Genomic DNA, 15,369 nt, shown 5'->3' on the forward strand with positions numbered 1-15,369 from the left:
TGTAGAATAAATAAAAATAATAATTCATTTTGGACCTTAATGGCAATAAGCAAATCTTTTTATGTCTGGAGAATCAGTGATTTGTTGTGCAGATGTTTTTATAATACTATGCCATCATGTAGTTTTGATTAATGTGTGTTTGTTTCCGATGAAGTTCTTTCCAAGTTAGTAAATTCACTCTCTTGGTTTTCGATTGAGAAACTTCAAACCTGTTCTTGGAGTTATATAAAAAAAATTTAACTACTTGCCATTTTCTTGAAGTTTCATCAACCCTGTTTTACTGTTTTTGGATGTATTACTATATTATGCTTTTCTTTGAGGCACAATTCAAATTTTATCGATCTACTTGCTTACAAATCTAATGTAAACTCTTTAGCGTATATATTTTAATGTGGCTTGATTATAAGTCTTAGACTTTTAGTTTACAAAAGGTATTTTGTTATTTTACACTATATTTATTTGCCATGCATAGCATGTACATGTTGAGATTTCTCGCTTAATGAGGGACATTCTTTTGTCTCGTATATATAGAGAGGCTCAAAATTTCAAATAAGTTTCCAAACACTGTCATACACTCAAGAAATTATACTTGGCTGTATCCTTATGGCATATGTTGAATTGATGATGATGAATCATGATAGATCATAGATGATAATCTAGATTCTGAAATATGAATGGTAATATGAAATTCTTATTTTTAAAATATCTATATATATATATATATATATATATGTGTGTGTGTGTGTGCCGTTTCTTGCCGTATCGCATCCAGATTTTTTGAAAATTTTGTCGTATCCGTTTCAAACCCCGTACCCGTATCCGTTCCCGTATCCATTTTCTAGTAACATAGATCTGCACATATCAAAGATGCACGGTTATTATGTGATTTGTTGGATGTGTTCATTCAGGAGGTGGGTCTACAACATGTTGTCCAGGTCATAATGGACAATGTTGCAAATTATGTTGTTGTTGGCAAGATACTTATGGAGAGGTATCCTAACTTGTTTTGGACACCTTGACCGCACACTACATTCACTTGACGTTGGAGGACATAGGAAAAAATCATTTTGTCAAGGATATTGTTGGATCATCAAAAAGCATTACAAAATTTATATATAATCATGCATATGTGCTTCATTTGATGAGAACATTCACCAACAACAAGGAGTTGGTGTACCTTGCTATTACACGGTTTGCAACTAGCTTCATATCTCTTTAATCCCTCATGAATTCTATGTGGGATGTGGAGAGAATGTTTCTTTCAGAGGAGTGGCATGCTTTGTCATCTAGACGTAAACCAAAGGGAGAAGCCATATGCAGGCTAGTTTCATACCAGGAAAGCTTCTGGGTGGGAGTGTAGGAGGTGTGTAGCATTACTAAACCTTCTGGTAAAGGTTATTCGATTAGTTGATGGAGACAAGCCCACAATGGGCTACTTGTATGAGGCCATGGATAGGGCCAAAGAATCCATCTGCGGCTATTATGATGATAAGGGGGACGAGGGGTTTGAAAAACAACAACTGATATGGGTAATGATTGATGAGCGATGGAACAATACACTCCATCATCCCATTCATGTTGCAGGATCTACCTAAACCCCGCATTTTCTTACTCCCATGGTTTCTTATTTGATGCTGAGGTCATAGATGGATTCTTCACTTGTGTTCAAAAGATGGTGTCATCTCCAACAGAATGTGCTGAAATTTCTAAAGAAATGGAGATATACAGGATAGCAAGTGGCACATTTAGCTTTGACATGGCTATTGATGATAGGAAAACCAAAATGTCAGGCAAGCTTTAGCTTGTTTCAATTTTCAAATTTCTAGCCATGATAGGAAAACCAAAATGCCAAGTAAAATTTAGCTTGTCTCAATTTTCAAATTTAATTGTCTACTCATACTTTGCTTCAACTTTCAAATTTCTGTTTTTTTCTTATGTTTCTCTTATTTGTTGTAGATGCATGGTGGAGAAGCTATGGTAGCAAAGTACCCAATCTCCAAAGGTTTGCCATTTGAATGCTCAGCCAATCATGTAACTCCTCTGGATGTGAGCGCAATTGGAGTGTATTTGAAAAAATACACACCAAGCGCAACATGTTAAAAAAATTCTAACTAATTTTTTGAATTCATTAAATAATAAAAAATGTAGTTTATTATTTTTATAATTATTTATTTATAGTTCATGACCCTTGTAAAAGTTGAAGTCTCAATGCCTTAACGACATGGTCTACATCTAATACAATCTCTAATTGTGGGTGAGGCAACTTGAGAGGACACCTGACATTGAGGCCATCTCCTTGGATGGGACTGGCACTACTTCTTCATGGAGGATTGAGGCCAAGAGGCCTATCATGGAATCGGCCCCTGATTGGTTAGAGGAGGAGGTAGTGGAGGGGGTAGTAACCGCTGAGGAGGAGGAGGTGGTGACACCACCTACCATGGTCACCAGTAGAGGACGTGGTCTACCTCCTATAGCTCCTAGTTATTCAGCTTCTAGAGGACATCAGAGTCCAATGCCAGCCCTAGGGCCTTCTTCATCTGGAGGGAAAGTAGCTACATTTCCTCGCAAGAGGAAATCAGTAGTTACTCAATTCATATCATTGTATATGACTCATAATATGATATATATTATTATATTTTTTGTTGATATTTTAAGGCTAAGTCAGGACTCAGGATTCAAGACACGATTCATTGTTATGTGTGATGTAGCACTAAACATATTACACATCTTGTATATTAGTTCTCTTTTCATATTTATGTGTCAATGCATTTATTTTATGTTGTGGATGCTTCAGATACTAAAAAAATTGAAAAAAAAAATGAATTTTTTTGTTATTTTTTAGTTTTGCCGATTTTTTCCGATTTCGGACCCTTGTCGATTTAATCTCGATCGTGATTATCGCAACATTTCTCCAATTATAACATCTGCATGCTTTACTTTTGCATAACCAACAAAAATGTTTTCATCTACCCAAGAGTCAAATTTTCCAGTCTTCTAGTCCTCCATTTTAGTGTAGCATTTGCTTCCAAAGACTCGAAAATGTTTGACATTTGTTGGTCTTCCATTCCATAGATCATACGGAGTCTTATCACAGTTGCTTCTAAGAAATACTCTATTCAAAATGTACATTGTTGTATCTACCGCCTGAACCCAAAACTTATTGTCTAATTTTGAATCATTTAGAATCGTTCTAGCAATCTCTTCCATAGTTCTGTTTTTCCTTTCGACTACCCCATTTTGATGAGGTGCCCTGTGTTGGAGAATGCAGTAGGGAAGCTATTTAAACTTTTCTCCTTATCCTTAATAATTGTTTGTGATCTTTAGATAGGTTTTTCTTATTCTTTATAAGATTATCTTAATCAAACAATTATCAAGAGCATAAAAACATAAAGCCAATAGACACAAGAAGTAGGCTCCAAGCCAGGACAAAACCACTCCAAGGGGAAAACCCAAAAAGATTCGAAGTCAGCTCCAAGCGATGGGAAAACCCCTCTAAGGGAAGAACCCAGAAAGATTATCTTCTTTTCTTATAGAATCATTTCAAATAAGAAATCCAAAACCCAAGTCAAAACCTCCTCCAAGCACCAAGTCAACATTTCAACAATTTCTTCCAAGCAAGTCAAAGTTTGACCAACTCAACAAAAGTCAAACCTCTTTAAATTTGCTTCACTTTAGAATTTCAACCTTCCACTTTAGATTTGAAACTTCGGTCCCTTGGAACAATAAAAAACCTTCCTTTTGGCACATATCAACCTTCCAAGAAATCCTCCCTTCAAGCAAGTCAATGTCTCCAAAGTCAACAAGAGTCAAACTAGGTCAAATCAAGATTTCGGCCTTCCTACAACTATTATCTGCAATTCTCGGCCTCTTGCAACTTGGACCTACAATTTTCAGCTTCCTATAATTGTGACAAAAACCCTAATCCTCACACGTGTGAGAGGATAATCACTCAAAAACTAGATTTTCATTTCCATTTTAGACTTCCTCTTGCCTCCTTATCCTTCGCTCTTGTTTTTCTCCTGTTCCTTGCTTGAGATCGAATTGTAGTGTGTGTCCTAATTAGGTCGAAGTCCTTCCTATGTATATGCTACTCTTGTGGTTGAATTAGGCCTCTATAGGCCGACTTCTCAAAGGTAGGGCCGACTTGTGCTTGGAGGCTTATTTGACTTTCTAGACTCATAATTAATATCGTTTACATGTTACATCTTGCCCAATAGGGTCTTATACAAATGACAAGGGCTTTCTTAACTCAAGAAAAATATTATTTTGACTAGACAAATCCTAGGAGCATGAAATGCATGCTTAACCTAATTGACCAATAAAATGAAGCATGAAACCCATGCTTAAAAATAATATTTTTCTTTTTCTTGTAACATAAAATATACATAATGACATGAGTATAATGACAATTATGAAAACCGAAACTAGTTACATTTTCCAACACTCCCTCTTAACTAGGGAGGTATTCATAATTGAACAATCGATACAAGGATTTTCTCAAATTGAAGAGTTCTCATTAGAAGAGTCGGATTGGTAAGCCATCTTTAAGCATCAATATCATGACCAACATTTGTTAACATCGTAAGGCCTTAACTTGACAAACTCTTCCCATATCAGAGCATAATGTTGGGAGGCCTTATGTGAGATACAACACTACCTCTCATGGTACATACCCCATCTGAATGTTCACTAGGTATGTCCTTTTAGGACTATTCTTATCCCGGATTCCCAATCCTCAAAGAATATTGATCCTCTTTGACCACTCTTATGTTGGATACCTATCCAATCCTCAAAGAGTGTCGGTCAACAAGAATACTTCCTATCTTGGATTCTTTATGCTCAAGGAGTATTAATCTTATATGCTTATCAATCCTCCATTCTCCCTATCATGGACTTCATTTAGACGTACGGTTGTTAGTCCTAGCCTAGTGCATGACACATGATAGAAGAGAATACAATGTCCATCATCACTCCCTCTCAACCAGAGAGGATATTCTTAGTCCCTCTTAATTAGGGAATAGATCCTTGCTCATTTTTCAACATTTAAGGAGATTTCTTACTCCCTCTTAAGTATAGAGGAGATTCCTTCACTTCCTTTCAATAAGGAAGTCATAACTACAATTCCTCGTAGAAGTGCTAAAATTCTGTTAATGTGAACTCAACTCCATTATCTGAACTCAGACATTTGATCTTCAAATCAGTTTCATTTACAACCATTTACTTGTAGATTGTGAAACATTCAAAAGCTTTGGACTTCATCTTTAGAAAGCTTATAGTTGTCATCCTGGTATAATCATCAATCATTAGCATGAAGAACTATTCATTGTTCAGTCCCTTGGTCTTCATCGGTCCACATAAATCAGTGTGTACCAACTCTAATGGTTTTGTCATGGAATGTTCCTTGGTATTGAATTCAACTCTTGTCTTCTTTTTGCGCTTGCAATGCTTACACAAGGTGTTGGTTGGTTTTGAAATATGTGGCATTTCTCTCACATCTTCCTTTTTATTGATTCTAACAAAGTTGTCAAAATCTATGTGTCCCATCTGTCTGAGTCAGAGCCAACTTTCATCTTCTTTTGCCAAGAAACAACCTTTGTTAACAATCTCGTCCAAAGTATATATGTCATTTGGAGTCCTAGTTGCAGTAGCCACCAACTTGCCAGTTTTTCTCTCCTTGTTTCACATTTCTTTGAGTCAAAAGAGTTGTTTGTATCCCTGATCCACACATTTTACTTATGCTTGGCAAACTATGATTCATATTTTTTATGAGAAGGACGTCTTTTCTTGTAGCATCTTTGCCTCCAAGCTTGATTGTCTCTGTTCCTATAATGTTTGCAAATTCGTCACTTCCAAAAGATATTGTTCCATCCTTTCCTTCTTTCAGAGAAATGAATTTGTTTCTATCGTCGGTCATATGTGTTGAGTAGCCACTATCAAAATACCACACATTCATCTTGCTTTGAGTTTTTAGGGCAAGTGTGCAACTTTTAATTTTCTTATTCCAGACCTTTGGAGGAGTATTTTGATTTTGTTGTGATTCCCTTGGAGAAGTGGTTAACCTACAATCTTTAGCCAAATGTCCAAAGTTGTTGCATTTATGGTATTCAACTTCATTGCTTAAATATACAACACATGCAAGTTTTATTTGAGCAAGCAAGTATTTCATTTTGGCAAATTTGAACTATCTTACTTTGCTTTACAAGTTTCTTTGGAAATATTGCTTCAATACTTTTATGAATCCATGTTCATGTGGCATTGTGGTTATTTATGATCATTTCTTGAAGTATTTTCTTGTGCTATTTCACTTGGAGCAAATTTACTTTATTGCAAACAACATATTTTGGAACTTGTGGTTTTACATCAAGCTAATTGTTTCACATTTCATTTCCATTGAAAGTTATTGATGACATTACTTGAAGATTTTCTCCCATTACACTTTCTTTGAAAACACAAGCATTCACACATGCATCTCATTTAGGCATTCTTAGCGTTAATTTGCACCTTTAATTAACTTCCCTCCAAGCATAAGCTTGGTTGAAAGACTTTTAGGACCCTCTCTCGCCAACTTGAGAAACATGGACCCTCTTTTGTGGTTAACACGGTGACCTTGCAATAGTCAGAGCCACAGTGTCTGTAGCGCCAGAGGCATCGGGTGGTTGGGTATTCTAGAGGAGGCATCGCTAATACATCCTCGGTTGTCTTTCCTTGGGTGTCCCTCCACAACTCACACTAAAGAGTTGTTTCAAAACAGTTAAGAGAAAGGCTACATCTAGATAAGCATTGAACTTAAAATTTACCAAAATAATTGCATTCCACATTAGATAGATTGCATATCATTCTAATTTAATCATCTTGGAGCACTTTGGGATTTACTTTCAAATTTGTTGGTTTCATGTACTTGTCATGATGGATGGCCTCATTATTTCTTGATGTTATTATCTCTTGTTGTTTGAGCATTTCCTCTAACAAGTACAATCTCTATTCACATTTTGCAAGTAAGATTCTTGGGTTTATTGAATCTCATTTGCAAGCATTATCTATCTTTCAAGTAGCATTTTGCAAGTAGTGTGGATCTTTCATTTGCAATCTTTACTTTACTTACTAAGTTGTTATCTCATGTACTTGATGTTTAGCTCATGATTATGGGATGATATTGTCTTTTTACTTGAGCATTTCTTTATAAGTACAATATTTTCATCTTGCAAGTGATATTTCATTTATTGCTCTAACATTTTTCCTTTTGCGGGATTGCTTGTCATCTTACTTGGAAATTTCTATTTGAGAAAGTACATACTATTTATTCTGAGCAATTATTTGTTTAGGCATTGGTCTATGACGGTATATTCTTGAATGAATCATTGAATGTTGCTCATATATAATTTCTTACTTGTCTATATCATGGAATCAAGTTGATTGTGATCAACTCTCCATTCATTTTAGACTCCTAGAAACTCACATTTCTTTTAACCTTCTTAGGGACCACACCCCTTATCTTTAACTAGGAGAGAGCTTGAATGGAAAGAGTTGGGAATAGATGATAGCCACATCTCTTAGTTTGCCACCAAGTCACACCTTGTGGGGTTGAAGATTTTTCCCACATTAACTAAGTGTGCAAGCGAGGCGGCAACAAGGTAATGTGAAAAATTGTTGAAAAATGTTTTAAAATGCAATTATCTACAACAAAGAACAATCTAGCCCTAAAAATAACATGGGATAAGAAATGCGTTGAAGAAAAGTCATTGAGATCACCCCCATGTAGACGCCTATGAAGATGTTGGAGACCTAAAAGAATGATAAGGTTCGAAGGAAACACCAGGGATCCCTTGCTCTTACAAATGAAGGTTACGGTTTTGGGAGAAACCCTTGGGATGGCCTTGACTATGGAAAAGGTCTAGGTTCTATAGCATTGGAACCCTAGTGTGATTCAGAATCTTCTTGATATGATATGATCAGTGAGAAGTTATTCAAGTGGTAGGTTCAAATTCAAAGTATCCCTAGTTGGGCTTGGTTATCGATGAAGGAGATTAAGGATCTGGAAATGAGAATACAGGTGGTATCTTCAAGAGGAAGTGTTTCTTCTTTTGCAAACAACGGGCAATGGTGACTCATGGAGGCAGGATCAAGAGGGCGTTGTGAGCTTCCTACAATCCTCATTAAAGATAAGTACTTTCAAGACTTTCTTTGTGACACTGTTCTTGTTTAATTGATTTTATTAGACTATTGTTTATTCTTCTTGTATGAGTAATTAGTTATCCAAATGCTTCTTTCACTAACTACTTGAATGAGTATGTGATCAAGGAAAGGAGATCCAATTTGAGGATCATCAAGACACTGAGTAATATAGGAAGAGTTAGCTCCAAGAGGGTGTTGTTGTAGGAAAATGAAGGAGCCACTCTCATATCTAGAGAAGAAAGACAGTGTTGCCTCATCAATAGGTACACTTTCATTATGTTTATTTACTTTGTTGTTATCGTTCTTACTCTTGTTCTGGGGTCAATAGATACATCTATTGAATGTGACGACCAATTCCTCTATTTCAAGATTAAGGAGGATGTACAGCCACCCCATGATTAGAGTGGCATTGGACAAGAGCCCAAACCTCAAAGGGAGTATTGCAACCTCCCATGTTGATGACTATGACTAAAAGAGGCTTCCAAATCAGAGGGAGTAGACTGTCATGTAACAATCAAAAGAGATGTTTTGAAGGAGATGCTGAGAGCTATATGTCCTTCATGCAAGGACCTTTCTTGATGACAAGATGTTGTCATGATATGCTCTCTGAGAAACGGAACTATGATGAGATCCTAGAACCTGTTGCCAAATGCACTATTATCAGATGTATGTGAAGCTGGCTTCCTCCATGACACTTAAGGAAGAAGCATACTTTGGGATACCTTAGGGCTTTGAGGTGCATGAGAAGGAGACTCGTGATTGCAGAAAGCCCCATATGGACTCTAGCAAGTCCCTGGGCTTGGCATGCTTAGATTAATAAACATTTGATGCAAACTCCAAGGTTGAAGAGAGATGATGAGGAATTCCTTGTCGAGGGAAGTACATTGTCAGAGACTTGTCATGATGGATTACACTGAAGCAGTTGAGAGACTCCTCTTCAGATTTAGATTTGATGGATCCCATGATGAGCAGGCAACTAGATGGATCCTTGCTTTGTAGCATTTACCTTGAGCCAGATAGAGCGTGGACATGCATATTGAGATACTACAAAGTTGCCATTGAGATACCTTCATGATACAGTCAGTCATGGATTCAGACAATGTTGCGACCGTACAGAGATCTCGATGCCAAGTGAACCAGGAGTGCTAGAACACATTGAGGTGTTGCTTCAGTATGTGTCTTGCTTTGATTTCCTGGATGAGCGGGTAGTAAACTTCCATTGCCTTAGTCCAGCAATGACCAATCATATTGCAGCGTGTCCACAAGATTGTCAGCCATGATGCCATTGATGGAACATTGAGACTCCAACACAAAGGAAGCAAAGAGGCTCCAACACTGAGGGAGAAGGGGGGCTCCAACAATGATTTGTTGCAAAATTGAAGCAGTGAGGCTTCAACAGGTGAGTAGGTTTCAAACATTCTCACCAAGTCATTGAATTCTTTTGAGAGTAGCTTGGAGTGCAAGAGAATGTATCTTTCCACTGAGCTTATGCCTTCTCCCATCTTTATGACTAGACATGGACTTCGAGAAGGGGGATGTGCAGCAAGGCTCTCCCTCCCCAAGAGGGAACATTGTTGATCGAGAACACAGAACACATGCCTTCCTCCATCTTTATGATTAGCCATGGACTTGGTTAAGGTGGTTATGTAGCCGGTCCTTAGTGTGAGGGTACTCATTAAAGGAATGGACTTTGTTGAGTACATGCCCACAAGTCACCTTTGTGTCATTACTGACCAAGGGCCACGCTTAGGTGGTTACTCTTGTTGGGATTATTACCCATCTGGCTAGTGGGTGAGGAGACTTAGGTGTGTGAGATCTTTACCTAATGGCAGACATGCCTAACATGGACTTGGTTATGGTAAATTGATCACCCCTAAGTATTGGATGTAGGTGTTCTACCACTTGATCACTGGGGATCAAGTTGGGTGAGGGTCAATCAATGGACATAGGGTGTGTGATCTTTACCAAGGTCATTTGTGATTGCCATGAAATTGGTTGTGGTAAATCGATCTCCCCTATTGTCATGTGGATCATAATTCCTCTTGTATGGATTGAGACATCATTGTTCAGTTGAGATGAGGTCATGGAGCTTGCCCGAGAGACCCATAGGGTTTGGATAATCTTTACCAAGGTCATTTATGACTACCATGGACTTGATTAATTTATGAGATGAGATGAGATGATATTCTCTTATGTTGAGACATGTACATCTGAGATGAGACATATGATATAGCTGGAAATTCCTCAATAGCTGAGAGGGAGTATTGAAATTTGGGGCAGCTTCGAGATGAATTTCCCCAAGAGAAATCCAATTAGCACAAGGAAAAACCATCTCGCCCCAAAAGAGAGTTCAAAATGGATAAAAGAAATATTATTATTGATGTGGTTGACACTCCTCTTATTATTATTTGCTATGACAAATTTATTTGGGCAAGCATCATCAAGACATTTGGTAAATATATCAAGAGAAAATTCATATTTTGTGTTTTACAAGGTCGGCCTCAAAGAAGTTTATGTCGGCCCCCCATGTGTGAAAATCCACATCCCAAAAATGCCTATAAATAGCCAATTGTTGTGGGTCCTTTGAACACAAGTGCAACTCGCATCTTTGGAGAGAGTCTTCTGAGGTAGCGGCAGGCTTGAGAGCCCTAATCGAAGTAGAGAGATGTTCTTGGAGTCTTTCTTGTGGCTGATATAGGACGAGTTACATAGAGTGTTGGACAAGTGGAAAAGGATGAGTTTTCTGTCCATACGTTGGAGCAAATTCTTACGTGAACAAGCCGTGACTTGTCCTTGTCGTTTTCTGGAAAGGCCGAGTCTTAAATCTGTGATGGACAGAGGTAGTTTACCCTTGGATCAGCTATGATATTTGAGCCGAGTTTCCTTCGATATCAGCACAGGTGAAAGGGCTGGTTGGATAAGGAACAGCGCAGGTATTTGAGTGCTTTGATGGCCGAATTGGAGGGTTGGAGCCCTACTGTACAGGTGCCTTAATCAGGACCAAGGATCCTCAGAGAAATGCCTATAAATAGCCAATCGTTGTGGCTTATTTGAACACAAGTGCAACTCGCATCTTTGGAGAGAGTCTTCTGAGGTAGCGGCAGACTTGAGAGCCCTAATCAAAGTAAAGAGAAGATGTTCTTGGATTCTTTCTTGTGGTTGATATAGGCCGAGTTAGATAGAGTGTTGGACAAGTGGAAAAGGATGAGTTTTCTGTCCATATGTTGGAGCAAATTCTTATGTGAACAAGCAGTGACTTGTCTCTGTCGTTTTCTGGAAAGGCCGAGTCCTAAATTTGTGATGGACAGAGATAGTTTACCCTTGGATCAGCTATGATATTTGGGCCGAGTTTCCTTGGAGATCAGCGCAGGTGGAAGGGCTGGTTGGATAAGGAACAGTGCAGGTATTTGAGTGGTTTGATGGCCGAATTGGAGGGTTGGAGCCCTACTGAACAGGTGCCTTAATCAGGACCAAGGATCCTCAGAGAAATGCTTCAGGACCGTGACCACAAAGGGCAGAAGGAGTTTACTATTCAAGGTATGTTTTATGTTCTTCCAAATTGATGTTCTGCTAGATGTTGTATGGTGATATGCCTATTCCATGGGTGCTGAACAGTTGTGAGTGTGTGCCCTTGTGACTATGTTTTGGAAGGATGAAGTCACTGTGTATGGGCTGCCATGTGTGCCCTAAGTGATGTGAATTCTGTGTGATAAAGTACATTCAAATAGGATGCCTTAAAATCCCATCTGTCTTCTTTGGTGAAGCCAAGAGGGCTAGTTCTCTAGCTCTCATTCATTGAATTGCAGTAAGGTCATCATCTATTATTGGACTGTGACATATGGCAGGGATATCTATGATGTATGACAATGATATATGACAGAGTTTCCTATGCTCATGACAGTGACCTTATACTTATGATGTATGGTTGTGTTCTCATGGCAATGATGTATAACAGTGATAGATGGCAGTATTATGACATAGATGTTTGGCAGTCCTTATGACAGTGATGTTCGAGCTGTGCTATTGATGACAGTGATGTTTTTGGGCAGTGCTATTGACACATGAAAGTGATGTTTGGGCAGCTCTATTTATACCTACGACAGTGATATTTAACAATGAGACATATCAGTGGTATGTACTCCTGTGGCAGTAATTGTACTCTACTTGACACAGAGATCTAAGCTACCTACAGTGATTTGGAGGCGGCCCTATCAAAGATCTTGAGAATGCCTCTTTGATTGACTTATGAGGATCAAGTATGATCCTAAGTTGGCCTTATGAGGCCTAATGTGATTGATGATGAAAGACATATGTTTCATTCTTATTGTACTTTATATCTTAGCTGAACATTTGATGAATATCTAATAGAAGAAGAAGAATTGACTTTTGGGTTTTCCCCCTTGTGGGGATTTAACCTGCTGAACATTTGATGAATATCTAATAGAAGAAGAAGAATTGATTTTTGGGTTTTTCCCCTTGTGGGGATTTAACCTGGTCTCTGACCAAAATCCTAGTGTCTCTATTGTGCATGTTTTTCTTCTACTGTTCCACTGCATTGTTTATGTTGTTGTTCTCTCTATATAATTGCTTATGATGATATGGGGTGAATGTAATGTGAAAAATTGTTGAAAAAGTTTAAAAATGCAAGTATCTACAGCAGAGAACAATCTAGCCCTAAAATTAACACAACCTCGTAAGACTCAAATGGAGAGGCTTCCAACCATAACGAGGTTGGCTATCTAGAATTATCAAGCAGATTTGTTTGTGCAGGTCTGCATGATAACAGGAAATTTTGTGAAACAGAAATAAGCAAGCCATTGTATGCTATGAATTTCCCATACAAACTTACCATGGAAAAGAGGTCATACAATAGCAAATAGCACCTTAAAATAGTTAATACTTGAGAGCAATTTGACAATCTCAAGAAGGTTCGTACACAACTTAAAAGGTATACATCTTAGCAATAGAATATCTTACTAAGTTACTATAGAATGTTAATTGTGAGTTCAAGAGCAAGCTAAAACTCCTATTCATGTTCTGAATTTGTCAAAAACCATGAAAAGTTGTACAATAAGTTCCATAAATACATTGCATGCCAGCAATGTCACTTTATTAGGTACTAGGTTGCTCTAGACTACCTATAAGATGCCAAATCAGTGTCATGAAAAAATTAACGAAAGAGAAAAGTTGAAAAGTTGATAGTGATACTAATTAATGTTGCTTTACGTAGATTTAACTACATTATCATTATGAATTTAGGATAAAATATCTCTTATATCTAATCTAGAATGTTAACTTTTACTTCTTATTTACCTTTGGTTACAAATTGACTGTTAAATCCTACAAACAGTGTCATGGAGCCATTTAATTGAAATCATCCAAGCACAATTTAATCAGTTGTACATGCCTGAGAAAAGCATAAGTGTCATTCCATTTGTACCTGCAATCTTACAATACAAAAATCGTTCTTGCAAATTTATTCTAAGATTTAGATAGCATAATTTAACCTTTGGTTGGAATTTGTGCCTACCTTTATATGAATTGCTCCATATTCAGTGTCCAATGCCACAATTCCCTTTACAAAAGAATGACAATGAAAAAAATGCATTAAAATTGAAGAACCATAGAATGAGAAAACTGATATGACTAACTTATGCCAAAAAACAACAGGTCATTCAAAAGATTTGTTCTTTATATTACTATATAGTTAAGCATGCTAATCAAAGGTTGTGTACTTGAAAAATAAACATTTTTAACAATTTTATGTTAATGCATAAGGAGAGCAAGCAAAATGTCAGTTTCTTTGATTTTCCTCTACCCCAAAATTTACAGTGTAATTGCATGCTTAATCATGCTTTAGCTATCCCTTTCTCTCACCTCAATGATAAAACAAGATATGAGTAACTACAACATCTGATTTTCAAAGATGAATATGATTTCTACAAGGGTAGCAACAGATAATTTTCAACAACAAAATAGCCAATTATCAAGCACGTTATACCTTTTAAAAATGGAAAGTCATTTGTTAGTATTTTGGTCAAGGCCCAAAGGTAATCAATGGTTTAGATGTTTCAAATATAGGAATACAATTGTGACCCTCATGCATAATACAGCTAGATGAATTCTTTCTTTTTCAAAAATACACCTTATGTTACAGATGAAAATTTACAGAGTAACCAAAAAACGAAAACCGGGTCTGATTCCCTCAGGTTCGTTGTCCGTCAATTCTTCTTTGGTTTCTGTTGGTTTCGAAAATAGTGAAAGTGGTTCTATTAATAATAATATTCAATTGAATAATAATAATAATATTAATATTAATTGGTTTACTAGTAATAATAATAATAGTGACTGTATTTTCACCTCAGATAGGAATAATAATATTAGGAATAGCAATAATAATTTATGTTTGGATAATAATAATAATAATAATGATAATAATTTGTATAATAATAATATCACTGGGCTTAATAATAATAATAATAATAATAATGAGGTTAGTGACTGTTTTCAATTCTAATAATTTTAATAATAATATGATTGGTAATAAGACTCTAGGTTTGGATAATATTGTTTGTTCTAATTTTCTTTGCTCTTCTAGTAATAGGGTTGTCAATCTCTCTAGCTTTTATTTTGATCCCCCTGTCTTTAGTCTTTTGGAGAAAGGTTTAAATTTTGCTCTTGCTCCTAGAAAGATCCCGGCTGACGATATCATCTGTGACATTGAATATGGTATCAGAGACTTATTGGGCGTTCATCAACACTGTGCGATTGTACTTAGAAAGGCAAAGCCCCCCAAGAACAACATCAGCAAACCTGTTTGATGCTCTCAAATCGTTGAACAATAATAAGAATATTGTTGTTCTCAAAGCTGACAAAGGTGGTGCTGTGGTTATTCTTGATAAAGATGATTACCGTAGGAAGATGTTGGACCACCTCCATAATAGCAGGAGCTACAGGAAACTCGACAAGGATCCCCTAAAGAAGATTTCCAAAAGTGTGGCTCTTGCTATAAAGGCTAGTAGCTTAGTCAACTCGTTCAGTCATAAGCTTATTGAAAGTTGCCCTCTTACCCCCAGAATCTATGGTCTGCCAAAGATTCATAAGGAAGGGGCTCCTCTGAGACCCATTGTCAACACGATAGGAGGGCCAACTTATCTTCTTGCTAAATATTTAGCCCAGAAGCTTAAGCCCCTTGTT

General features: G+C 37.1%; 1 protein-coding gene across 1 annotated transcript in view; it reads right to left on the minus strand.

The window, feature by feature from the left end:
- Positions 1–15,369, minus strand: part of LOC149266946 (uncharacterized) — a 213,785-nt gene that overhangs the window by 124,409 nt on the left and 74,007 nt on the right. Inside the window, exon 3 of the mRNA XM_089431260.1 lies at positions 13,703–13,747. Within this exon, the coding sequence (XP_089287386.1) occupies positions 13,703–13,747 (45 nt within the window). The remainder of the gene's footprint in view (positions 1–13,702; positions 13,748–15,369) is intronic.

The sequence above is a fragment of the Pinus tabuliformis genome, chromosome 6 (assembly GCF_031772625.1).
Source record: "Pinus tabuliformis cultivar Carrire ecotype Pingquan chromosome 6, CPIR1, whole genome shotgun sequence".
In the NCBI taxonomy this organism is placed as follows: domain Eukaryota; kingdom Viridiplantae; phylum Streptophyta; class Pinopsida; order Pinales; family Pinaceae; genus Pinus; species Pinus tabuliformis.